Source organism: Cricetulus griseus, chromosome 2 (genome assembly GCF_003668045.3).
Source record: "Cricetulus griseus strain 17A/GY chromosome 2, alternate assembly CriGri-PICRH-1.0, whole genome shotgun sequence".
Lineage (NCBI taxonomy): Eukaryota > Metazoa > Chordata > Mammalia > Rodentia > Cricetidae > Cricetulus > Cricetulus griseus.
Window position 1 is genome coordinate 84,492,480 of NC_048595.1, and position 27,172 is coordinate 84,519,651.

The 27,172-nt window shown below is 43.9% G+C and overlaps 1 protein-coding gene across 1 annotated transcript in view; it reads left to right on the top strand.

Annotated features, from left to right (window-relative positions):
- Susd1 (sushi domain containing 1) overlaps window positions 1-15,407 on the top strand; it is a 123,338-nt gene extending 107,931 nt beyond the window's left edge. The window contains exons 16-19 of the mRNA XM_035438686.1: window positions 678-936; window positions 5,047-5,086; window positions 14,464-14,557; window positions 14,893-15,407. Of these exons, the coding sequence (XP_035294577.1) occupies window positions 678-936; window positions 5,047-5,086; window positions 14,464-14,557; window position 14,893 (394 nt within the window). The 3' untranslated portion in view covers window positions 14,894-15,407. The remainder of the gene's footprint in view (window positions 1-677; window positions 937-5,046; window positions 5,087-14,463; window positions 14,558-14,892) is intronic.
- Window positions 15,408-27,172: the final 11,765 nt, after the last annotated feature.

Consider the following 27,172-nt stretch of genomic DNA (forward strand, 5'->3'; position numbering starts at 1 on the left):
AACACGACGAAAGGACACCTGATGGTTAGTGTGTTTCTGTGCCCTCATTTAGGGGACATTTTCACCAGATCCATGTGTCTTTTCCCTTTCCCAGGATCCTGTCAGCCTTGATGAACTCATGGTGACTTTTCACTCCTGGCCGCTCATTGGTTTGGCGTGAACTTTGGTGTGAGCCTCTGAACTGCAGGGAATGTAAATCACATGAGTTCTGTTTTAAGTCCCCACATGACTGTCTGGAGCCGTTTCTCAGACTTAGCACATTCACAGTTGTAGGTGCTTGGCCTTCACATGACTTCTGAGCCCTTCCTACTGCTTCTCTCGTCCACGTGAAGCACTGCATATGACGGACACAAGGCGGTGATGCAAGCACCAGTTTCTCCCAGAGGGGGAAGCTGGGAGTTTTCTTCTTATCTGGCTGTAGGTAAATTTGGATGTCCGTGACTGTTGGAACTGCCAGACACTAAATCCGTGGAGCCAGCAGTTTTGCTTGTCCACTCTTGTGTCTCAAAAGTGCTTATTGCATAGCACTAGTTCAGTAAACCCAAGCACACTGTCCTCCAAACAGGAGTGCATAGTAGCTTTATAAAATGCACATCTGGCTAAGGACCTGATGATGAAACAAATATCCCGTCTTAATGAAGCCCCTGCTGATTTCTCTGCTTTTTCCCCTCTTCTAGTTCATATCAGGTGTTGGTCCTTCCCCTGTCCTTGGGAAGCACATTTTCTTGTGGTTCTGAAGGCATGACTTCATTTTTTGGCAACACCTCTTTGACTGACGGATATGTGGCTGCAGAAATACTGGCCAGTGATGTTCCAGATGACACGTTGGCGATACCCATCGGGGACAGGCTGTACTATGGGGAATATTACAATGCACCTTTGAAACCAGGACATGATTACTACATTCTGTTACGGATCACAAGTGAATGGAATAAGGTATAGTTTTTAAGATGATGATGTGACCTCTATAGTTTCTCTTTTACATGGTATTTAAATTGTTTGAATATGGCCCTCCCCACCCTGTGTTTGCAATAGATGCTACATGGAATAACCAGCACTTACGACTCTTCCCTCTTGAGTGCTGGCTTTCTAAAGCGTGAGTGGGTGAGACCTGCAAAGATGACAACCCACACTTCTGGAGTCTTATTGCATCTGCCCCAGGACACTCCTTTGAGAGTGTCTAGGGCTTCATGAGTACCAGAATCCAATAGCACGGCTGAAGTCGTAGTTGGAAAGGAATATTAGATCTGCTGCTTCCTTTATGCCCTCCCAGGATGCTGTCTTCCCTCATTTTCCAGGGAAGCAGGAGAGAAAGGCAGACACAAAAGTAAGGCAGCACTGTGTTATTTCTGATAGGCCGCATCCTCCCCACCCCACTCTTCAGCAAGTCTCATCTCCACCAGCTGTGTTTCTCTCAATAATTAGCAAATGTAATGAGCTGGACAAGCTAGGAGAATGCTACACTTGGTGCAAAATCACATGGGTTGGAAACAAGGAAATTATGTAAAGACTAGCAAAACATGTCTTGACTGATACGTTTGAAGCAGAAGTATGTAGGTTCTTCCTATTTACAACAGGCATCTATTAAACTCTGCCCAGGACAGAAGTCTGATGTGCCACTGGCATGCTGACAGAAAACCAAGGCTTACTTTTTAAGACTGAGAAGCAGAGAGGCCAGGACTACTTTGTGACTATAACATAGGGATTAAGAGTTGGGAAGCTAAATCCTGTGATGCTGTTACCTCAAATTGTTAATGTAACAACAGGCACCCTGATGGGTGTGATGTAGTCCCCCTGTCTGGTCTTGTTTTGCGTTTCTTTAAAGATTAAGGATGCTCAGCATCTTTTCATGTGCCTGGTGGCTATCTCTTCTTTAGAATAAGTGTCTATTCAAGTACTTTACCTTTTTTTTTTTTTTTTTTTTTTTTTTTTTTTTTTTTTTTTGACATAGGATTTCTCTGTGTAGTCCTAGAACTCACTTTGTAGACCAGGCTGACCTCAGACTCAGAGATCCACCTGCCTCTGCCTCGTGAGTGCTGGGATTAAAGGCGTGAGCCACTGCCACCCATCGGACCTTACTAACTTTTAAATTGAGTTATTTGATTTTTTTTTTTTGCTATTTTTTCAGAGTTCTCTCATAATTTGGATATTAATCTCTTATGAGATGAAGTTGAAAATATTTTCAATTCCATTCTCTGTTTTTATTTGCTAATAAATGTTCTTTGATGCACAGAAATTTTAAATTTTGTTGAAGTCCAATTTGTTTGTTTTTCTTTTGTTGCCTGTGGCTTGGAGCCACAAGAAGCCTTTGACATGAAACTTCTCATTTGTGTTGGCTTCTAGGAGTTTTGTAGATGTAAGTCTTACTTTTGGGCATTTGATTCATTTTGAGTTAATTTTTACATTTGGCATTAGGCAAAAGTCTAGCCTAGTTTTTTTTTTTTGGGGGGGGGAGTTGTTGTTGTTAGTTTTTTTGTTTTTGTTTTTTTATGTGAACACTACTTGAATTCTTGGTATTTGTTCTAGTTTGTGGCCCAGTTGCTATGATGATAAAATAACCTGACAAAAAGCAACTTTGAGGGAAAAGGAGTTTATTCAGCTGGCAATTCCAGGACATCATTTCAGGAAAGTCAAGGCAGGAACCTGAAGTAGCTAGTCAGTCAAGAGCAGAGGGAGAATGCATGTACGCATGTATGCATATTACTCAGCATGTTCTGTTTACTACTAGGTAGTCTGGGACCCAAATATAGGGAATGGTGCCATCCATGGTAGGCTGGGTCTTCCCTGTTGATTAAAATGATCAAAACAATCACTCAAACGTGTGTACAGACACACCTATAGACCAGCCTGACCCAGATGGTTCCTCATTGAGGCTCTTTCTAGGTGATTCTAGATTACATTAATTTGACCAAAACAACTGTTGTAAGTGCTTCTTTCGAAAACATCTGACATACGTACAAGGATTCTTTGCCGGATGCTATAGCCTGCTTCATTGACTTGTATGTCTGTCTTCATGCTAGTACTATAGTGTCCTAGCAGTGTATTTTGAAAGTTTAAGTCTTCCAATATCTCCATTTTCTTTTTTCTTCCACATATTTGTCCTAATCAATGCCCCATTGTGTCCTGTAGCTAAGGGAGGACACTCAGAATAATTCTCATCCCCTGCCTCTTTCTCGCCTTCTTGTGTGTTCTGTCATCAAATAAGGTCAGTTCTGTCACCTTAATGCCATTATAAAATCATTCTTTTCATTTTTTTTTAAAGCCAGCATTGTCCATAGTTTGCCATCTTTTCTCTGCCCATCACGTGTTCAGATTCTTGTCTATTATTTTACCCATCTCTTGTTCTAGCTTCAGCTGGGACAAGCCCTATAAAATGTGCATCTGATCCAGGCACATCACTTCAATGCCTTCCCTGCTTCACCTGGCCTCTGTCAGTTTCTCTGCTGTAATGTTTTTCAGTTCCTTAGTAACCACTTTACAGTGGAAGAGCCCTTTGTGTCTTCTTGTTGTGACATGTGTATTCCTTCATTCCCAATTTCAAAACTTAGTCTCAAGACAAAATTTAATTATATTTAAAGCCTGTGACTGTTCCAAGCTTTTCCCCAGAATTTCAGCTTAAAAATATTTTTAAAAACCTTTTTAAGAACATAAAAACCAGCCAGGCATGGTGGCACACTCCTTTAATCCCAACACTTAGGAGGCAGAGGCAGGCAGATCTTTATGAGTTTGAGGCTGCATGGTCTACAAAGCAAGTTCTAGGACAGTTAGGGCTGTTGACACAGAGAAACCTTCTCTCTAAAAGCAAGCAAGCAAGCAAGCAAGCAAACAAACAAAACAAAAGAATATAAAAACGAGAATACTTAGTGTGTCATGTGAAAGAGAGTCACATAATAAGGTTGGAGAGCTGGTTCGATCCCGGGTTTCGGCACCAGATGTCCCTCGCGATCGTCTCGCCAGCAAGAACCACACAGGACATTCGGATCCTTCTGCAGTAAAGCTTTAATGTGTCTTGAGAGGAGAGCATAAGCTTACCAGAGCAGAGACCCCGAGCCAAGAATCCCGTCCCCTAATAAAGGCTGGCAACCGCCTCGGACGTGTCACCCCATGATTGGCTGCAGCTCATCGGGCCATATGACGCCACGGAATAGGCAGAGATCAAGGAATGGAAAATTACCCAGCGCCTGCGCAATAATCTTGTTTACATTCAGTGCCTGCCGGATGCAGGCGCCATCTTGTAATGGAGAATGCAGGGACGGCTCCCTACAGAGAGGTCGTTCTATAACTTCTTACCCTAGGGGAGACTGCACCAAATCCTCAGTCATATACAAGAGTCCCAGGTGTCCTGATGGACAGGTATGTATGTGACAACAATGGCCGCAAGACAAGGTGCTCCATTCCAGTGAGTTTGTAGGTTTCTTGCTTCTTCCTGTTGCTTTCTTCCTGGGTTTTGGACACATTTTGAGTGAATGAAGTTGCTAAGCCTCATTTAGATCGACAAAATGTTATTTATTACATACCAGAGCTTCTCATTGCTTGTCTATAACACACATCACTACTTCCTGTTGAACCTAGGTGTGGTCTCAGAATTTTCAACATAGTCCTCAAGAAGTCCATGCCAGTTGTTCTGATCTGGCAGCAGAATAATGATGTTTCTGACATTCTGTTGTCTATGCATGGTGTGAGCTTTCTGAGATAGTTTGGAAACCTGCAGAAGTGATGTCCAGAGCCACTCCTATACCTGTTACCCCATGACAGCCCTTGAACACAGGTGATACATGGCTGAATCTTGAGGCGAAAGAGGTGAAGCTGGGATTGTAGCTCAGTGGTAAAGCACTTGCCTAGCATGTATGAAGCCATGGGTTTATTACTCAGCAACATAAAGTAAATGCACACACTTATAAAAGCTAGAAGGAACTTAAAAAAGATTTCCTAGTTCAAATTAGGCTATGGAAAGGCTGAGACTTGGAGGGCTTTAGCATCTGTGTTATATTGTGTAAGATGATGCCCTGTGCCTCCTACTTAGATGGGCTTCCGTTTCCCTTCCAGGTGAGAAGATATTCCTGCGCTGTCTGGGCTGAGGTAAAAGGTAAAACCGTGTTCTTTCTATGCATGCTGTCCTTCTCCATGTTCAAGCTGTGGCACCAATTTCATATTGAGGACGTGTTTTAAATTGTGCTAGGTGACAACAGATATACAAGTTAAGCTATCTTCAGAAAACTGTAGACAGTCTCCTGCCATGGAGTATGACATATTTAAGCACAAAGCCATAACCAAAGAGGTGGGAGCTTGTTGAATTATACAAAAAGCTGTGTCACCAGCTTCAGGACATCTCAACTTGGACCCAATGCCACGAGTGGGAACCAACCATCTTTGCTATCAGCATCTTGTCTCTGCTGTGTCAGCTGGCCTCTGTCTTTCTACTGCAGCCATGTGATAGGAGAGGTGGGCCCCCAAGATACTCCAGGTGAGCACCTTCAGTGGGGACAAAGTTTTACAGTAAGTGACCTCTGGCTGAGTCACTGTGGATTTGAGATAGGGATCAGTCTTTGTTGGGTTTTGTAGTTTTGGCTTGTTGGAGCCAGAGCACTGTGAGCAGTTGTCCCGCCAGAGTGGCACTGAGAAGGAGGAAAGACTCCTATTGAGTGTAAGGGCCCTGGAAAGCTTGGTTATAGACCAGAATAAGAGCTACAGAGGCCTGAGACCTGCTATTTGGCTGTACGGCGTGAATACACACATACACATTCTCAGTCACATACCAATAATGACAATTCAGTCAATGGTGGACCACAAGTATAGGGGAAGGCACATAAGATTGCATCTTCTAAACCTTGGCATGGCTCCTCTATGCCTGTATCCTGGCACTTAGGGGGCAAATGTAGAGGAGGATGAGTTTGAGGTCAGCCTGGGATCCATAACAAGACCCCCGCCCAAAGGGGCCCAAAAAAAGAGTTTATGTCAGCTGGAGACATAGCCATTCATATTATTTTGCTAAGGAACATTCTGTGACATTTTCACAGTGAAGACTTCTTACCCGTTGACACATTTCTCAGAATTGTCTCCACGATTAAATGATGCATAATTATAATATATTAAGAAAAATAATTTTCTAACAAAATAGAACTATCCTACATATAGGGGGAAAAAATAAAACAAAAACCCAAAAGGAATGTAGGAAAAGAACATAGTTCAAACGCTGCTTGCTGCATCCAGCTCCAAGGCCAGGAATCCAGGGGCTGTACATTCTTCTTGATCAGATCCAGATGTACAACCACGATACATGGAAAACATAATTATTCTCAAACTTTATATGACATCAAATGGCAAACAGCAGTGCCCTTGACAGTGACCACCTACTGGGTAGGTAAAGCCTCTGCTGTCCTAGCAGCAGCATGGGACACATGATGAATCAGGCTTCCTGCTTAGGTCTGCCAAATGCGGCAGTCCAGTCCTCCTTCCGGTAGCTCCAGAGCTGGCTCTTGCTGATCGGTGCTAAGCGTTTAAACCTCCTTTCCATGGACAGAGTTATCTAAGGGGGCGGGAAACTGCCTCCGGCATTGAGTAATCATAGATCCCTGTTTGTCAGGCTTCCCTGGCAGGACATTTCTTTAAAACCATTGGCAATTAGCCAGTGGAGTTGATTCCCAGGAATCCTATTAGTTTGTAGCTAGTTCTAGAAATCTTTTTCAATTTATAACCTTTGAGTATGAATCTTTTCCTGGCAATCGCTAAGGAATGCTGCCCCCTGTCCTAGGGCCACACAGTCACGTTAACTCCTCATCTCCCATCGTACTTCTGAGCACAGCCACAGAGATAATGGGCTGTGGTGGTGAGGCAGTGAAGCAAGGCTGCTTCCAGGATTGCTAGGGATGGACTTTACAATGGGCCTCTGTTACTCTGTCAGTAGGGAACTTAGTAGGATGAGTGGAGGAGGGGCTGAGGGACTGAAGCTTCTGTCTGTCTGCCTCTGCCTTCATCTTACTTTCCATCTTTTTTTCTCTACTCAAACTTTCTGCAGCAGGGGTAGAGAAGTTGATTTTGGATCTGGTGAGTTATCTGGCAGCCTTCTTGTGTTGTAGATTGCCATCTTAGCAGAGACGTGTGCTGCGTGGCTGGGCTCTCTTTTCTGAAGCGGTTTAACGCAGGGTACAGGAAACAATCACACATTCCAACACCCAAAAAGCTCTCAACCAGTCCACTCCCTGAAGCTCCAGGGACAGGATAGCGTTCTTACGAGGAAAAGGGTTGTGAATTAAGAGGTGCAGGCTTTAAGACACACACAACAGCTTCTGGAACCCACCCTATCCAGAACTATTTGATATGATTGGGAAACATTCAAACCAGGCAGGAGAAACTGCCAGAGAGGAGGCTGTGGTTCTTTTGTGGTGACTAGGAAGGATTTTGAGAACATCTGAGTGGCTTTTTCAAGTGTCCTTCCCTCTCCACCCTTGAGAATCAGTAACGAGAACCTTTAATCCCAGCACTCAGGATGGGGGGGGGGCAGGTGAATCTCTGAGTTCGAAGCCAATCTGGTCTAGATAGTGAGTCCAGGACAGTTAAGGCTATATAGTGAGACCTTGTCTCAAAAACCCAAATAATGATGATGATGATGATGATGAATAAATAAAAAGTGAAGACTCCTATGCTGGCTAATTTTATGTCAACTTGACACAAGCTGCAGTCACTGGAGAGGAGGGAGCCTCAACTGAGAAACGTCACAGTAAGATCAGGCTGTAGCCAAGCCTGTAGAACATTTCCATAATTAGTGATTGATGAGGCAGGGCCCAGCCCATTGTGGATAGAGCCACCCCTGGGCTGGTGGTCCTGGGTTCTATAAGAAAGCAGGCAAAGAGGGGAGCAAGCCAGTAAGCAGCCTCCTCCATGGCTCCTGCCTCCAGGTTCCTGCTCTGTTTGAGTTTCTGGCCTGGCTTTCTTCAATGATGGACTACAATGTGGAAGTGGAAGTCAAATAAATCCTTTCCTCCCCAACTTGCTTTTTGGTCACAGTGTTTCATCACAGCAGTAGAAACTCTAACTAGGACAGTTCCCATTTGGAGAGAAGTGTGATCCAGGTCTGTCCCCAAGTCATTCCAGGTCCTTGATGCACAGCCTCGGCCCTATTCTGGCCTTTGCCCAGTGCTGAGTTTTGTATTTATATTTTGCAGTGCCACCATTAAGAAAGCTTTATAGTCAGGGGACTGCATTCGATGTCAATGCAGAGGCCTGGGCTTCCTTGCCCCAGTCAAGCTCCTGCTCAGACAGTGTCTTTGAAATGGTGTTTAACTTGGCTAGTCTCAGTTGCCTCTGCCTGGGCTGAGATTCCGTCCAGCCACAAAGTCCTGGGAGTCTGCAATTTCTTGAGTCACTGAGATGATGGCAAGCTATAATCAGGGAGCATTCTCCAGGCACAGGAATGAAACCCATGTCGTTGGTGACTCCTCAGTTCTCTTCCAGACTGCATGTTGCACCCGCTTTCATTTCTGTCCATGCAGAGCTCACACTTTCATCCCTGTTGCACAGACAGATGGCAAAGCCTCCTTGTGCATCTCCCGTTACAGGAGTTCAGGTTTCCCCTTTCTCTCCCAGCCTGCCTGCTGCCACCTGACTCACTTCTGAAGTATATTACTCATTTTTGTATTTCCTTTGGTGGCTTCTCCAGGCTCTTCCATTGCCTTCCAGCCTTGGTTTGACAACAACACACTTTCTGATGACTACTTCTGTCATTCTGCTCCATTCATGCTCCATTCAGATGGGTGTCCTAGCTATTCTCCGTCTTTTTATATAAGGACCTTGCTCACACAATGACTTGATGACTCCCACCCTAATACCCTGTTAGCTATATGTGACTTGCTGCTTGTTGCCGTCCATCTGCTCAAGATGAAAACCAAACCCTCTTCCCGAAGCTCTTCAGAACTCCTTAGGGCCACACCTTCCTCTCTCTTTTCCTTTAGCGGTTCTCCCACACTGAAAAGCAGCTGGCAATTATCTTTTTCTTTGAGGTTTCAAACACTTGTAGAGAATATTGAAACAAACAAACAAACAAACAAAAACTGGATCATTGCCTGGCATACATTAGATAGTCACAGTGCCTTGAACCCAGCAGGTAGGCAGCCATCAGTTTTTTTTTTATGAAGAATGAAGCACTTAGTTAATATTTGTCAAATTAAATAAACAGAGAAAAATAGCAAGATACAAGTTTACGGTGAGTATGCAGGTGTACAGTCAGCCAGCTGTCTCCGCATCTGTGGAGTCCATCAGCTGCAGATGAAATATTCCAGAAAACAACAGCAGCTGTGCTGAAAATAGGCTGGCCTTTTCCCTTCTCATTATTCCTAAAACAATATGCTATGTGCATAGCATTTGCATTGTTCTCACCATTCTAAGTAATCCAGAGACAAATAAAAAGTACAAAATAAGCTGTAGACAGGTTATGTTCAAACACACTTCATGGGAGGCTTTAATATTAAAAAATTCTGATATCTTAGGGGAGGATTTTCTGGAATAAATCCCCTAGGGATATTGGGGATTTCTCTCTCTCTCTCTCTCTCTCTCTCTCTCTCTCTCTCTCTCTCTCTCTCTCTCACACACACACACACACACACACACACACACACACACACACTAAAACACCCCCAGAGTTGTGGTGAGTAGAATTATAAGGTAGTCTCTCACATTGATGGACCCTGGTGATTCATTCAAAGGCTATTCTAAGTGATGCTATGGGGAGGCATTTTGAGGTTGAGTCTTCAGCAAAGTGAGTATTCCAATAGTCCTAACCTATCACACAAGCCCTTGAACCTGGGTCTACAGGTCAGGGACTAGGAAAAGCCTAAGACTGAGACGGGTTTGACACCAGGAGTTAGTTTCCTGCTAATGTTGAAAAGCCACATGGCAAGGGAGGAGAAAAGAGCCTTTGCTGACAGATCATAAGAAAACAAGGACCATAGATAGTTCTGTAGCTTCAAGGGGCTGAATTTAGCTGACAGTGAGAATGAACTTGAGAGCAGATTCTTCCCCAGAGCCTCCAGAAGGAAAGGCAGGGCTTTCAGCACACGGAGACCAGCGCTGTAAAGGTGCTGAGTTGAGAACCTGTCAGAGTGTATCTGAACCCGGAACCACAGAACAGCTGTGAGCGAATCATTGGACGAATGCAGTATTGTTGCTGCTTTATCAAACATTAATTACCTGTGAATTTATTTCCCGCTTTGCTCCCCTTTTCTAAACCCCCCCACCCCCACTGCAGGGAGCTCAAATAGGAAGACTGGAGAATAACAAAGATAGGTCAAACACTGAATCCTCACTCTTGTTCTCCCATGTTCAAAGTGAAGCACCAACTGCTCTCTGCACATGTATGACCCAAGCCAACCTGAGTCATGGTGCCAATTTATTTGTACTATTTGATGGCAACAGTTGCTTTCAGGAAATGACCATATACCTGTGTACAGTTCTGAAAACAACATGTCCACACCCAGAGGAAGTCGTCAAGGTTGTCCCAGGGTCTAACTTCCTCTTCAGCACCTGTGGTCTCTCAGTGAAGGATTAAAGAGAGGCCGTTTACTGTTTACTCGCTGAGCAGAGAGCCTCTGTGGAGAAGAGGGTTACGGTTCAAAGCTATTTACTTTCTCTCAGAATGACTAACACAGCACATGACTCACTCAGCTGAGTTTCCAAGAGAATAGTCTACAGATGATTCAGAAGGGAAATAAAAGGTCCCACAGCATGAGACTGTGGAAGGGAGGGGAGCCAGAGAATGGCAAGACCATAAAAATACTATAATTCAAATTGGCCACTTGTAAATTTTATTAGTAAGGCATTCTCAGAGGAAGAAGCCATGTGGCTACACCCCCTGAGTGTGCTTAGACTGAGAGTTTGTATACAGAGTGAACTGAAAAAACCTGTCACCAAGAACTTGAATCATGCTGGGAGCCCAAGTCCAAATTATGCTATGCAAATAAATCAAATTTATGCATGTATCTGTGTCTGTGAGTGTGTGCCGTTTGAGTGTGGTACCCTCAGAGGTGAGATGAGAGTGTCATGTTCCCTGGAGCTGAGGTACAGCTGACGGTGAGCTGCTGGGCTCTTACTCACTCACGTCATCCACCTCACCAGGCCCAGAGACCATTTTTCAATAATAATGTCTATAGCGAGGAATAGCTGGACCCACTGCTGAGGCAGACACTGCAGGTGGATGGTCAGGGAAGCTGGGTTCCTCAGCTCCTGCTCTGCCTCTGTCCTTTTGGATTGTGAGGGGGTAAGGTCTTTCTACCTATAAGAACCCCATCAGAGCAGTTTCACACAATTTTCAAATAAGACAGATAACCAAGTGCAGATGACCTTTGTGAGATCTGGAAGAGAAGTCTAGGGCTGGGGAGTGGACAAGGACTTTGTACAAAGGAGGCGCCACCAAAAGTGTTCCTGAAGATAGCTTGAGGTCAAGGGCAGGCCAGATCTTCAGGTGATGGCTTGGCTCTCTGATAGCAACAGTGACAGTGATTCTAGTGAGTCAGCACAGAGCATGAGATCACTTAGGTGTCTCTCCTTTCCTTCTTCCACAGACTCACTCCCTGGCCAAGGAAGTAGGGTGGAAAACTGTGTGTTTTGACTTCTGTTAACAGTTAACAACACCCCTGTGGACACATTGGTTTGGGCAGGCTGTATATGGGCCTAGAAATGGGCGGGATAACGATGCAAAGCTGACGTCGCCTCACTAGTAACTCCTGATGAACAAATAGCAAATCCAGAACCCACACAGCGTGAACTCCAGTACATGTTTTTATTTATCAAAGATTAAAATGTGCAGGAAGCACATAGTGAAAATACTGATAACGAGAACTAGAGAGGAGGAAGGGTTAGCTGCATGGCGTACTCAGTGAAAGTGCCAGCCCTCACCCCCACCCCATCTCCAATGCTGAATGCTCACTCCCTCCCCCATCTCTCTTTCTCATACTTACACCTTTGTTTGTTTTTGTTTTGTTTTGAGACAGGATTTCTCTGTGTAGTCCTGGCTGTCCTGGAACTCGATTTATAGACCAGGCTGGCCTTGAACTTATAGCTCTGCCTGCCTCTGCCTCTCAAGTGCTGGGATTAAAGGCAGCATTTTCTCTTACAAACCTAAAACTTCACTAATAGTGCAAATGGAGCTTTTTAGCCCTACTAATGGCAGTTTCGTGTATATAAAATACATGCTTTTGAATGTAGTTAAGTTTATAAGGCTCCCAATTTAAATATAGTTAAATAATTTATTAAATAATTAAATGATAAATATTATTTAATTAAAATTAAATAATTTTAAATAATTATATTTAAAATAAATATATCAAACAATTCTCACCCACTTTAATAGTATATAAATAACAACATTTTTCAGTTATTTTATATTTCAATTTAAGTATTTACTGAATTTTTTGTTGGTAATATAGAATAAGCTTTAGTGATCAAAATCACTTTATACTAATTAGCCACTTTTTTTCTCCTTCCCAGTTATAGAATAATGGTAACAATAGTTAACAGTAGCGGACATTTGTTGATTGAATGCTAGGTGGCTGGTGCTGTGTGGCAAATCATTATTTCTCACAGTAACCCTGGAAGGTGGGTACTGTTGTTACAGTTTCCATGTGCTTAGAGTATCCCTCAGAGTGAAAACATAAACACACAGTGGTTGATGAGCTGAAGTTCCACTGGTAGAGAGGGGTGGTGTTGAGATAAAGACTTGGACATCATCATTCCAGTGTTCAACTGTGAAATGGCTTGATGGAGTTGGCTTTGTTCTAGCATATTCTTCCCAACATTCTACTGTCTTTGTGTCTGATGATCAAGTCTACCCATATATAAGATACAAATAACTTTCAATTTCCCCATTGCTCCTCTTTCCATTTGATAATTTAGCGTCTTAAAGTGTCGAGATTCTCTTGGTCTGAATATACAAGGTACGATTCTTTTTCTTTTTTTGGTTGTTACTCTGAGATAAGGTCTTACTATGCAATCCAGTTTGACCTCAAACTCATGATTCTCCTGCCTCAACTTCCCAAGTGTTGGGGTCATAAATGTAGACCATATACCTGGCCAGTCCATGTTTTTCTAGAAAGTCTTGTGACAACACACCCTGGGACAGTGAGTTTTGCTTTACTATTAAAAGTGGTGTGTTCCATGGCTGTGCTTGCAGGTGCCAGGGATCCTACAGAATTTCCACTGGGACCAAATTTCCCTTAAGTTGATCATAGACATCTGAGCTGTGCTTACTTCCTCTGTGCCTTGGACCCTCATCTGTAAAGAGAGAATAAAATTTTCAGTATAAGCATTCATTAGGAGATGTATGGGTGTTTTTATCATGGTAACACAGTAACTGAACAAATAGCTTCCATAGGTGAAAAGCTTATTTGGGCTTGTAGTTCTGGAGGTGTCTGTCTATAGTCAACCAGCTCCATTGCTCTGGCTTAAATGAGGCAGCACAAAATGTACTGGAGGAGGTGGCTCACCTCATGGTACCCAGGAAGCAAAGAGAGGAAAGGCAAGCCCAAGCCAGTCAGCCCCCTTCTGCATCTGTTCATCTAGGCCCTCAGCTTATTGGGTGGTGATGTCCATATTCGGGGTAGGTCTTCCTGCTCAGTTCCTGTCTCACAGACATACCCAGGAGTGTAGTTTCTTAACCCTGCAGGTGTCTCTCAGCCCAATCAAATTGACATTTAGGATTAACTACCACAGGAGACTGAGTTAACCTGTGTGAGGTGCTTACAGCAGTGCGTCCCACACAGAGACGGCTGTTTTCCAATAAAAACAGAGCCTTTGCTGAAGTCACGGACTCTAAGTCTCTTGACCCAAATGTGTACCACAAATGTGGGTGTTTTTCGGTTTGCAATCAGGGATCTCCCTGGAGTTGTCATGTGACATTCCCCAAATAGAACATGTGTTCCAAATGCTTTTACATGGACTTTTAAAAGTCCTCAGAGAAGCCTGCTGAACAGAGCAGAGCGGCACTGCCCTGCTAATGATACAGGGAAATGGCGGCAACTCTGTCCAACAAAATGTGCTTATATGTGAGCGCTGGTGCTAACATTTTTGAAGCCCAAGTTCAAATGATGTCAGAGTGACTTCTTCCATGTGAAAGGCTCTGCCTCATAAACGTCTATCAAGTGTAACCGGCCTGAGAGAAGATCTGCACACAGCATGTATCACGTAGCTTTGGTGTGTCAACAAGCTTTTTACTTCTTTTTCTTTCTCCCTTGTAAACTTTAATATGATCTGGTTTTATGCATGCTTTTTAGAAATACTTTGAAATTGTGGTTTCCCGAGGTCTGACATCTGCAGGACCTGTTGGGGACACAAAGGCACTGTAGGGCATTCTTGGGATTCTTTCTTAAATGAAGCCCAGATCTGGGTTAAGGCAGAATGCTCGTGTTTGGATGTAGATCTCCTGGGAAGGCTGGGATGGGATGTTCTCTGGGCTCATCGTGTGGTTTCTTCCCACAGATTCGTCACTCACACCGCAGCAGATGGTGGGTGTTGGACTGGGCTCCGTGGCTTTTGTGACCATTCTTGCATTCCTCTCCTTCTCAGCAGTGTGGTATGTGAGACTGTCACTTTTGAAAAATGAGTGGAATGGAGGGGAGGCCGGGGTGGGAGTCATGCAGAACAGCTGGGCATGAGGAGAGTCAGGGCACAGGTGGCAGGTAGCCAGTGTGACTAACTCAGGAAGAAGACAGGATGCCCTCCTGACCAGGGGAAGCAGGGAGAGTGATGATGGCCCTGGTCACTCCAGCAGGCAGGCTGACCTAGGCAGCTTCACGGCTGGGACTCTGTGGACACGAGTCGGAGCTGCACACAGGGATGGGGGGATACAGTGAAGAAACAGACAAGTGTGCAATGTCTATGCCTTTTTTTTCGCTCCTCTACATCTAGATGGCTGGTGAGCGCCGCATGGGGAGACTGCCTTGATGACGAACAGCTGATCCTACAGCTTCTCAGGTGCCTGGACTGTGTGGCTCCCATCCAGAGCCCTTGTGTGGACCTGGAACTTTCTCCATCCCAGCATGGCCTCATTCCTGAATTCAAGATGGCACCATCTCTGTGGAATCTTCCAAAAGGAGGAAACTTGGGAACTGTTTATGTGCTTCCTGTTTTCAGGGTCAGAGTGTGTCGGTGAACTTGACACTCATGCCCAGTGTAATACTGACCACAGGCCACATCCTCGAGAGTCAGCTCCTGTAGACACTGGCTGTGGTGCCTCTGGGTCTTCCTTTAGGTAATCTGTTAATTAGTTCAGGATCCATTCTTTCACAGTAGGTAATCAGATGGGCTGGAATCTGGCTTTATGAAGGAGGCTATTAGATAAAGAACACAGGCATGAATAAATGTTTCAAGCATTTTAGAAGTAGCCCTTGCCGTCAGTGAACCAATAAACTAACTAGAAAATACAGTAGCCTGGCCACTCTCTCGGGTTCCCTGCATGACTGTTAGGCAGCATCGCTTTGATACAATTCAGTTGTTGATGGGAGATCGCAAGCAATGCCTGCTTTCCAGTAAAACACATTCTGTAATCTTGACCGTTCTTCCCTTGGTTTTGCTTTTTTCTTACTCACCATCTGTAAAATTGTTCTCTGCCTCCCTTGAGAAATTTGGGTTTGGTGGTAATGTAGCAACAGTGGGTTAAAGCAACATCCACCCAGTTCATGGCCAGCATCTACATGAGTTTTGGGGGAGGGGGAATAATGGTGATTGGCATACTTTATCTATTCCTCAGTAACCATGGCTGAGACCATGTCATGGCCCATGAAACATTAGCTATGGGCAGGGCTGGCCTACTGTCCATACAGTGAATATACAGGTAGTGTGTATTCAGTTTAACTTTTAAAACCCACTTGGTATTCTTCAGCTTCTTTTAACAACACCTCAACTCAAGGCTATGGCTTCTCTCTTCCTTCTCCCTCCCTCCCTTGTTAGACCTACAGAATCAAAGCATGGGGAAGGAATAGGGGCGTGGTTACATGGTACAACCTCAGGGTGGATCACAGGATGTGGCCCTGGAACTGTGCACCACTGTGGTCCTGAGGAAGACAGACAATCTTTCCAGGCCCATCACTGGTGTGTTCTCTGCTGGCTTGTGGGGTGTTTGTGGGTGGAGGTCATAGCTGAGTGGCCCACTGCTATGATTTATACATGGTTTGTCTCCACAAAATTGATAGTGAAATTTGATTGGGGTGGGACCTTTGGGAGCTGAGTTGAATGCCAAGAGGTATTAGTACCTTTCTTCCCTTTCTTCTGGGACTGTCGTAGTTTCCACAAGAGCACGAGGTACTCGTGTGTCCATCCTCCCTTCTGCATCCCACTGTGCTCTGAAACATCAAGAGAACCTCATCAGAAGTTGTGAAGATGCCCATGCCATGCCCGTGGGCTTCCCAGGCTCCTGAACCTCCCAGGAACCCAAGTTAACAGCTTCTTTGTTCTTTATAATTCACTGATACTCAGCTATCCTGTTAGAACAACAGAAAACAGACTAAAACACCATTGGACTGCCCAAAAAGCTGCTCCAACCTGGTGGGGTGGGTGCTAGTGTTTACTCAACTGGAAAAAGTCAGGCAGAGGGAGGTAACACCCAGACTTGTGTATACAATGCCAGCTTCTGGGCCTTGCTAGTTCCTCTGTTCTCTGAGTTATATAGGACCAATATTTCTAGAGCTCCTTAATTTTGCATTCTAGGATAACTGTCCAAGATATAGTTGCCCAAGTGGGGACTTGGCATAATTACCACTGAAAGAAAGAAATCTCATCTGTCTAATAAAAAACAAAAGCCTCTGGTTCAAAAACTGATGAAATGTTAAGTACATTATCAGCTTGTAGTACAGTGAAAAAATGTAAAAACAGTTCATTTACAGCTGCAAAAATAGCAAACACACAGACTTTGTTATTTCCTCTGATTGTTCCAAATTACGGTGTGGAGTCGCTCTATGCACATACAGGAGCAGGTGGTGGGTGTTTGTGGAAACCTCGCTTCATTTCCCTGCTGTTCTTTTTAGTTTTCCCTTAAGCTTGAAGAAAGCACTAAATTTTACCATAATACTTTCCCCTCTCCCTAATTGGATTCCCAATTAGCAGAGGGACAAGGGGTACCTGTAGACCACAGTATTGAGCTGACTTCTGAGTTCACTAACTAAAGCTAGATCCAGAGCCAGAGAGATGGCTCAGCCTGACGACCTGACATGGAGCCTTGGGACCTATGCAGTGGGATGGAGAAAACTGATTCTTGTAAATTGTACGCTGAACGCCCACCACATGTGCTCTGTGGCATGTGCATGCCCACACATATACGCATACATACATGCACACAAAATAAATGTAATTTTTAAAATATAGCGAGATCCTAATGTGGGGTGGAAGAAGGTTCTTTCTCACATGATCAACCTTGGGAACAGCTTTTGCCTGGCTTTAAATTATCTTCCAGACTGGGAATCAGAATTGAGGTATTGCCCAGTCATGGAACAAACACACTGGCTTTGGGATTTTTTTTCTGTGTATGTGTGTATAGTTTGTGGGTATACCCTTAGCTGTACAACAGGCTTCTCTTTCATTCCATCCTCACGAGGTTCTGTGTAGTAGGAAGATCAGGGGTTTCAGGTCCCCATTTTAAAGGGAGAAATGGGCACGGGCAGATTTGTGACTTGAATCTTTTAATGCAAGTCTAGTTTTTCCCTTGGCATTTGCTAAGCCCTTGAATTCACCACTGAGGTAATTTGTAGACTGTCTCTTTGGTTTTGGGAAAGCCATGTCTTCAGATTTCCAAATAATGTCCTGTCAACTTTCTTTTACCTTATGGTTAGTCTATATATTACCTGGCCGTGAGTCTCTATGTCTATCTTATGACAGTTAAGTACCACTACTCATCACTTCTAGAAGGAGCCAAAAACAGCCAATCAAATGAATGGAGATTAGGAAAAACAGAATAGTGTTTTCTATCTAAGACCTGGAATTGTAGCAGAGCACTTGAGATAAGCCCAGAGCAGTGGTGGTTGGTTATCTTGAAATTCCATGGCAGCTTGCAATAAAGTTAATATTTAAATTTATTTGAGAGGAAGTAAAAAGCAATGCTCAATGAACTCTCTTGATTGCTAAACTCTCATTCTGATTTTCAAGATCTATTTTCCCATTCTCTTTTATGAACCACTGGCCAGTCATAGCAGTCTATGATGGTCATTGTCTAAGGCCAGGCTTCTGAAGGGAAGGAGAGGGGGGGATTCAATTTTGTGCAGTGAAGGATACAATAAATACATTTTTAAAGATTTATTTTATGTGTATGAGTATTTTGCTGGCATACATGTATGTGTACTGTGGGCATGACAGAGGAGGGCATCAGATCCCCTGAAACTAGAGTTATGGATGATTATGAGTCACCACGTACTCTTGGATCCTCTGCAAGAGCAATCAGTGCTCTCAACCCTGCCATCTTTCCAACCCACAGCAAATCCATTTTTTAAAGCATTGAGCATTGCATGCTCTGGGTGCAGGGAGAATGGATCACTTCACTTGTGGTGGCCATGGTGGTATGAGTCTTGACACCCCTACCTTTTGAGAGCATCACTCATGTTCCCCAAAAAGATTCAGGCTGAGTGTGTTTTGTGGTATGCTTTCACTCATCAGTATTTCCTGAACATTGTCAGTCGTGACTGACTTACAAGTCTATGCCGTGATTTATTTGATAGTATTCTACCATGCATATATATCTAGAGTGTTTCCTGATTTTTTTCTTATACAAGTCTATAGAAAGGCATGTAGTTATTGCTTAGATTAAATTCATAGATGCAAGGTTGTTGGAATGAAAACTATTTTACATTGAACTATGCATTGCTGAGGAAGTTCCGCAGGGAAGTCAGTTTATGCTCTCACCAGTAGAAAGCCTAAGCTCCAGCAGCTGGAGTCAGCCCTGTTATGATAAAGTGCGAGGGAACTTTGGTGGATTCCATGGCAGGCAAGGGTGACTGAGGCGAGGGGACAAACATGCCAGGCAGACAGAGCATAAGTGAGAAGTTTTATTAGAAAGGAGAGGCAGGGAAGGAAAGAGAAAAGAAGTAAAGAGACACAGTGACAGAGAGAGGGCAAAAGAGAAGCGGGAGATAGGAAAAGTCATGTCTGCCCCAGGAGAACAGAAGGAAAGAGAGAGGGGAAGAAAGGAGCGTAAGTTGGCAGGGGTCTTTCTTTTAAAGGGGTCCTTTGCACCTTCGCGCTGACTACCAGTCATGGAACCCTGGGCTGACCAGGGTACCGCCTGAATGCATTCTGCCAGGTGTCAGGGGCAGGCCGGCGTAATGCCTGAATCCTTACAGACACCATTCATCTCGATGCCTCTGGTTGGTGGAAAGTAATGTTTTGATGTTCTGATTGCATCTCTTGACAGTTTCGCATGCTGGCTGGCCCTTCGTAGTTTGGTCTTTGGGAACCATTGCCTTGTTTCTCCATAAGATACTTGTCTTTATTGATTGAACAAGCTCTTTATGGAGCTGGAGAGGTGGTCCAGTGATTAGGGGCACACTCTGCTTTTGCGGAGTCCCTGAGCTCAGTTCCCGGCACCCATATCTAGTGGCTCACAATCACAGGTAACTCCACATCTAGGAGAACCTGATGCCTGTGGCTCCCATGGAAACATGCACTCACATGGACTACCCTCTCCCCACATGCTTCCTGTTGGGAGCCAAATCTCGGGGCTTGGCATGAGATCCTAGGCCATGCTTGGCAGGCCACATAGTTAACCTCTACATAACAGCTTCTTAGAACCTCAGCTCAAGAATAGAAACAACTTGACCCAGTCCTCCACCCACAGGCTCAGTCACCTAGGCAACTCCTTCTTGGACCTCTTACTCATGAACTCTTTACCTTGCCAAACATCCTCTTTGTAGCTTCCTAATATCCTGCCTACACTAACACCTGGTGCACAAATAACCCATTCTACCCCTCCCCATATCCTGCTCTGCCGACTATATAAGCTAGCCTGAGAAAAGTAAAGTTTGCCACTTGATCAGAATCCTGTCTTGTGGTCGTTCTTTCTGCATCTCTTGTCCCCATTCCCTATCCCTGACTCTCTTGCCCCAGGTTGATGTCCTGCAGGTTGGGACAGCTTCCCCCGCCCCCACCCCCACAAAAGCTCTTTATATCACTGTGATTTTAATGCTTACTTGTTATATATTTTATCAACTTTTCTCTAGTGTGTCATTTTTAGGAAGGACAGTATTGTTTTAAAACTTCATTTCATTCGTTCTATATTGTCACACAGACCCTTCGCATTTGTAAAGTCAAATTTACCAGTGTTTCCCCTTTAAATTGCCTTGTGGCTATGCTCAGGAGATCTCCAAACTCAAGATAGTGAATAAAACATGAGATCTCAAAAATTAAATCTTTAATCTACTAGGAATTGATTTGGGCATAGGGATGAGGTGGTGGGGAGGATGCTGCTAAATGGTTTTCCACATGTCCATTGATCTTCCTCCTTGTCATCTGAAGCTTCTTTTGTTCTGTCGATCTGCCCTGTGCCAGTATGACCCTGTTGTCACTTTTAAAATAGATTTCTAAAAAAATACTAAGTATAGTGCCATCTTTCTGTTACCCCCAGGGGTCCTCAGCTTTTTTAACATATTTATTTATGTATAGGTATTTATTTATATAAACTAAAGATTTGGTCAAGATTCCCCCCCCTTTTTTAGTGTCTACCCGTGAGAGCAAACATGTAACACTTTTCTCTCTGATTCTTGTTTAATTTTCTCAACATGATAACCTGTTCATTCATTTTCTTAAAAAGACTTTACAGTCTTCTTAGTTGCTGAATAATAACCCATTATCCACCAGTTTCTTTTTCCATTCACCCATTCCTTCCATGGTCCTACGATTTGCAAGCATCACTTAAAAAATAAAAACAAAACAGCAACAACAAAAACCCCACCCATAGTGAGTGTCTTCTTCACCCTTCAAGCCAGAAGAAACAGTTTGATAATACTTCCTTTCTAGAGGCTGTGGGGAAACAGGTGCTCACTAGTGTCTGGAGTAAAAGATTCAACTTTTAGGAATGTAACTTGTCAATATTTACATGCCTTCATCCATCTACCTGGAAGTCTCATTGTGGGACTTGTTCTTGTGGGCTGTTCTGCACATGTTCAAAATAAGTAGTGCATTTATTCCCTTCTGTGTAGTGTACAATAGAAAAAAACTTATACACAATCCAAATGTCTCTAGAGAACAAACTAGTTGAATCAACTATGGTACTTCTACATACACAATGGTATATTATACTGTAGTAAAAAAGACACAAAAAAGTCTATGTATGGATACAGAGAGACCTCCAAGATGTATTGTTTAATTGAGAAAAACAAGACATGACAGCATATATGGTATCTTTTGAATAAAAAAGAGAGTGAACAAAACATTCAGTTTTTCTGGGATAATAACATTGAACTACTAAAAACAGCTGCCACACCTCTAAATTCTTGAAATGCAGAAAAATTCAGATCCATCTTAGTTTGCTAATATATGCCCTAAGCAACGATTGCACAAGTAGTCTGTCAAAGTATTTTTTCCAAACAAACAAGCAAAACCCAGCTTTTCAAAGAAAGCATCATCTATTTCCAGATGTTAATTTAAACTACACACAAACACACAAACAAACTTAATTTTTTTGAGATACAGTGTACTTTGTATCCTTGGTTGGCTTAGAATTTTCATTGTAGACCAAGCTGGCCTCAGACTTACAGAGATTCCCCTGCCTCTGCCTCCCAAGTGCATGCACCATGCTTGACCTATTGTTTTTATTTTTGAGCTTTCAGAAATTCTGCCAAAGTTTCTGATAACTGAATACATTCTTCCCTGATACGCAGTGTTGACTCAGAAATCTTAATATCACTTATGCATCTTTAAGAATGTGATTTGGGGGGTTGAAATATTTGCAAAAGAAGAACAGAGAACAAAGTCTACAGCACTATTTGCCCCTAAGTTTTTTGGGGTCATGACTCTAGGAATGACCCTCTACTTGGCTATCACAAATCACAATGAAGACAATGGCTGGGCTGCATTGTCATCCGGAGGGTTGACTTGGAAAGACTTTTCTTCTGTGCTTGTTGAGCATGTTGGCATACTCATTTCCCTTTGTCTGTATGGATGGAGCCACCAACATGGTGCTGACTGTCAAATGGAGGTTGACCTAATCACCTACATGTCTCTACAGATCCTAGAAACTACTTGCTGGTTTCCATGTGGGCTTCTGCAACATAACTGATTACATCATCAAGTCAGAAAGAAGAACCTCTGATGGGAGGGAGGAGGCCATCTCTCCTTCAAAAGGCAGGCATTCATCTCCATCTGACAAACTCAGGTCTCCTGAGACCCGGAAAGTCTCCTCTTGAACTAGCTGAAAATGAGCTAATTTGGAATCTCAATTACATCCAAAAAACAAAACAAAAGAAACCCTTCATTTGCCAGTTCTGTTAGTTAGAAGCAAATCATACTCCAAGGGCATTTTATGAGAAAACTGTGCACTCCAGGAGACAGGGTTTATGAGGATCATCTTTTGACCCAGCCTGCAAGCTGCATGAGAATCAATTTGTTATAAACTTTCGATTTTACTGTAAGATTTTGTGAGCTCTTTTGGCAGAGTGGCTTGGTTTTACAGCACAAGCCCAGAGCTTGATTCTTGATTAGCAAAGGAGTAGTTGCCATAGCTGTCAGGGGTGGAAGTGGCCAACAACCACCATATATGCTAGTTCTGTAAAGTGACATTGTCACCTTTGACCAGATGAATTCACTTGAATATCACCCATTTGGGTGTGGGAACAGGCACCACTTCTTTGAGTCATGAGCGTGGGCCCTATCCCCTAGCATTTGAATCAGAATTCAAGCTCTGCAAACTGAAGAGACTCTGGTGTATAGCTCTAAGGAGCTAGCTCTTTCCCAAGCCCCACCCCATCTTACCCCCACCCCAGAGCTATCTTGAGTCAGGAGCTTGACAGACCAATCAGCTTTAAGCACATCCAAACCTTTGAGAGGGCAGTGAGTTCTCTGGAGCCTGCTGCTATGGGATATCAGAGCCCTCCTTAGCTCCGGGCACTCTGTAGACAAGATGCTGGCAGTCGCTGTGTGCAGAGACAGGGTAAGGTGGGCATGGGGAAGCATAGCCATGGATATCTCTATCCAAGGGCACTGTGGCTTCCTGTGAAAGGTGGACCCAATGACTTGAGGAGGGTTATAAGACCCAGCTGAACCTGGGCTGTCTTGGCATGGCCACTGTGGGTTGAGATGTCACAGGTAGAACACCAGAACTGGGGAGCTGCAGATGAGCTGATGGTTTGGGGGATATAACAGAGCACTCCCCATCACACTGTCTTTTGCCTAAAGAAGGGCAGCACCTATGAAGGGAGAATTAGTGTTGTGGATGCACAGCAGAGGCCACTAGAAACTAGAGAATGGGCCGTGGAAGCCCACTGAGCAGCATACTGTCTTGGTTAGAGGGTGAGGACAGATGTCCACACTGCACGCAGCCCTGTAAGAGACAACACATGTGACTAACAGCCTTGAAGACTAACCAGTGTCCCTCATCCTTGCCTCCAGAGGCTTGGGGCTGCTGTTCCCTGAGGCTGACTGGGCATCCTGTGATTTGCACTGATGAACATTCTTACTTTATCTTTGTGTGTGCTGCAAACTGACGCATATCCATCTGGTCAGAATGTCAGTCTGAGGTTGGTGTAGTTGAATCAGTTCCCTGGTGGAGGGACCCCACCAAGGCAAAAAGATCAGTCCCCATCCTGGTCTGCAGACATCCACCTCCTCATCTCCATGTGTGACACATCTCTCACGTCAGCCACTCTATTCCCCTTTCCCTTGTTTCATTAAAGAACTTTTAAAGTTTACTTTTTATTTTATCTACCTGAGTGTTTGGCTTGCATGTGTGAATGTGTACCACCTATGTGTCTGGTGCCCATGCCATTCAGAAGAGGGCATCGGATCCCCTGGACCTGGAATTATGGATAGTTACGAGACACCATGAGTGCTAGGAATTGAACCTGGGTCCTCTGCAAGAACAGCAAGTGCTCTTACCCACTGGCCTACTTTTCCAGCCTCCCTTCCCGTCATTTCTGCATTCAGCTTGCTGCTTCTCTTTCAACACAGAAGTTGCTGCCACCCTGCCTCACCTCTGTAGGCCTCTGTAGAGAGGTCCTTCAGGGTAGGGGCTGGGTGCTGGGCTGGAACCTGCACTGGAGATCCTGCTGAGGGGGCATCGGTGAGGTCAGCAGATGAAAGGAAGAAGTGAGGGGAGGAAGCAATCTGCCTTTCTTGGATAAAGTGTGTGGTGGTGTGAGTGAGAATGACCCCCATTCAAATACATGTTTCCCATTTGGTGGAACTGTTTGGAAAGAAGTACGAAGTATGGCCTGTTGGAGGAGGTGTGCTAGGGTGGAATTTGAGGTTTCAAAAGATCCCACACTGTTCCAGCTAGGTACCCCTTTGGTGCCTGTGGATCAGGATGTAATCTCTCAGCTAATGCTCTGCCACCATGCCTGTCTGCCTGCTGCCATGCTCTCTGCCATGATGATCATGAACTCAAACCCTCTGGAACTATGAGCCCCAATAAACACTTCCTTTTATAAGTTGCCTTGGTCACGGCATCTCTTCACAGCAATAAGAAAGTAACTAAGAGGGGGTGAGAGGGAGGAAATGGGCAACACATATCGCAGAAGAGCCTTAAACGGCCAAATAGGAGTTTCTGAGGACTGGTGGAGTCTTGGAGGACTCTATACAAGGCTAAGGATGTTTACAGTTGACATGTAACTTGCCTCACATCCATCAACTGGCTTTCTAAGGCCGACTAGCCCAGGTTACCAGCCTCAGCTCTTTCTGCCATTCATTTTTCAACTGGCTGGAGTTTTATTGGCCACTCCCTTAGCCACCCAGGTCATTGTCCTCAACTGTGGGGGCATCACTGGTTTCCCAAAATGATAAGGCTGACATCACTTCTAGACTCCTGCTGCATGTTGTCCTGAACTTTGAAAACTGATCTTAAAGATTCTTAACATGTATTATATAGCCACTTTTACTATATAAGACACCTGCTTTGTATAATTGCTTGCTTGGTCAACCACCATGCTGCTCTCTGGTAAACTAGAAGGAAAACAGGCTGTTTGAGCAAAGAAAGGACTTACTGAGCAGATACTCCCGAGTGACAGGTGTCCCTGAAAGTGACTAAGGAGGAGAATCTAGTAATGCCAAACCTTCCAGTGCTCAGTCTCTGATCTCAACAAATTCTCAAACTCTTCAGGACACCACTGTAAAGGTGACAAAGATCCTTAGAGTCTCCTCAACTATTTTCTTATGGCACCTTGTGGATACTTAGTGAAGGAAACTGTATTTAAACCATTCAAGCACAGAGGTGCACAGTGAAGGGATTACAGTTTAAGTCAAAGTTGGTTTAGACATTGGTAATGATCCAAAATCAATATTTATGTTATGTGCTCTGAGGCCAGTGTACGGACTATTGTCTTTTATTATTTCCAGGAATAAGTTTACTGAATCATCAGCAGTTTTTATTTTCTTTTTAAGTGCTGGGTTCCTGATGATATTATCCAACTGGCTTGTGGTTGCTCTAGGCCCACACTTGAGCTTTCAGTGGGAACCCATCTGCCTTTGAAGAAGTACACTGCTGGCCATCACCCTTTATCTTGTCAAGTACAAAAACAAACAAAAAGCCTGAGGCAGCTTCACATCTGTGGGAAAGAGAGGTTATTAGGGAAACATGAGAGTGTCTAATCATGTGAAGAAAACTTTGTGAGCAATGTATGTGGTTAATGAAGAATGAATGGGCTATTTTAAATTCTCAGGTAGCAATAATATCAGTAAGATCTTCCTCTCTGTTTTTGTTGGGGGAGATGATATAATTTACAATGAGCTACTGATATTTTTCTCTGGATGCCTTTTCCCCTAGTTTTATTGAGATGTGATTAACAAATAAAACTTGTATGTGTTTAGAGTGAACAATTGATGACATGCTACCTGCACACATTGTGAAATGACTATCGTCAAACTAATAAAGAATGAGTACTTAGAATTAGAGACTAAGAAGATGGCTCAGTGGGTAAATTGCTTAGTTGTATGAGCCCAAGGACCCAATTTAGGTTGTTAATTAATTAATTAATTAATTATTGGAACACAGTCTTACTAGCTTTTTTTTCATTTCTTGTTTTTTTGAGATAGGGTTTCTCTGTATTGCTTTGGAACCTGTCCTGGAACTTGCTCTGTAGACCAGGCTGGCCTCAAACTCACAGAGATTTTGGACCTGCCTCTGCCTCCCGAGTGCTGGGATTAAAGGCTGCCACCAATGCAAGGCAGTGTTTTACTAGCTTTGAACTCTCTATGTAGTCAAGGATGACCTTGAACTTTTGACCCTCCTGCTTGCAACTCCTGAGATTACAGGTGTATGCCACCACACCTGGTTTTTGCAGTGCTGGAGATCAAAGTCACGTCTCCTGTGTATTTGACAACTACTCTACCCAATGAGCTACCACTCTTGGGGCCTTGAGTTTGGAACCTTGGCACCTACATAAAAAGTTGGGCATGGTGGTATGTATCTATAATCCCAGTGCTGGGAGGAACTAGAGATACCTCCTTGTGATTTGCTAGCCAGTCAGTCTAGCAGAATTTCTAAGCTCCAGGTTCAGTGAGAGATCTTGTCTTAAAAAAGAGAAGGGAATGATGGAGGAATGAATAAATCTGATGATGATTTTTGGTCTCCACGTGTGCATGCACATAAATATGCACATCCCTACCTACACACACGTGTACCCGCACACGTGTGCACACACATAGGAAAGAATAATTAAAATTGCTTTCACAAGAAATTTCAAATACAAAACGAGTTATCACTCAATAGTCACTGAGCTGTTGATTGGACCGCTAAGATTCATCTGTCTTCTGACTGATCAATGTCTTCCTGTGCCCACTTCCTGCGCCCGGGCATCTTCCCTTTTTCTCACTCTTGCCCTCAGAAGCACTGTTCTCATTTCTGTTTCTGTGAGTTCAACGTTTTTAGATTCGTGATGATTCTGCAGTACATCCTAGTGACTGTTTCACTCTTTCTTGACTCATTTCTCTGTTGATGGGGATTCAGACAGCCTTCTGTGAATAATCCTGTGAAGACCACGGAAGTAGAGAGATCTGCTTG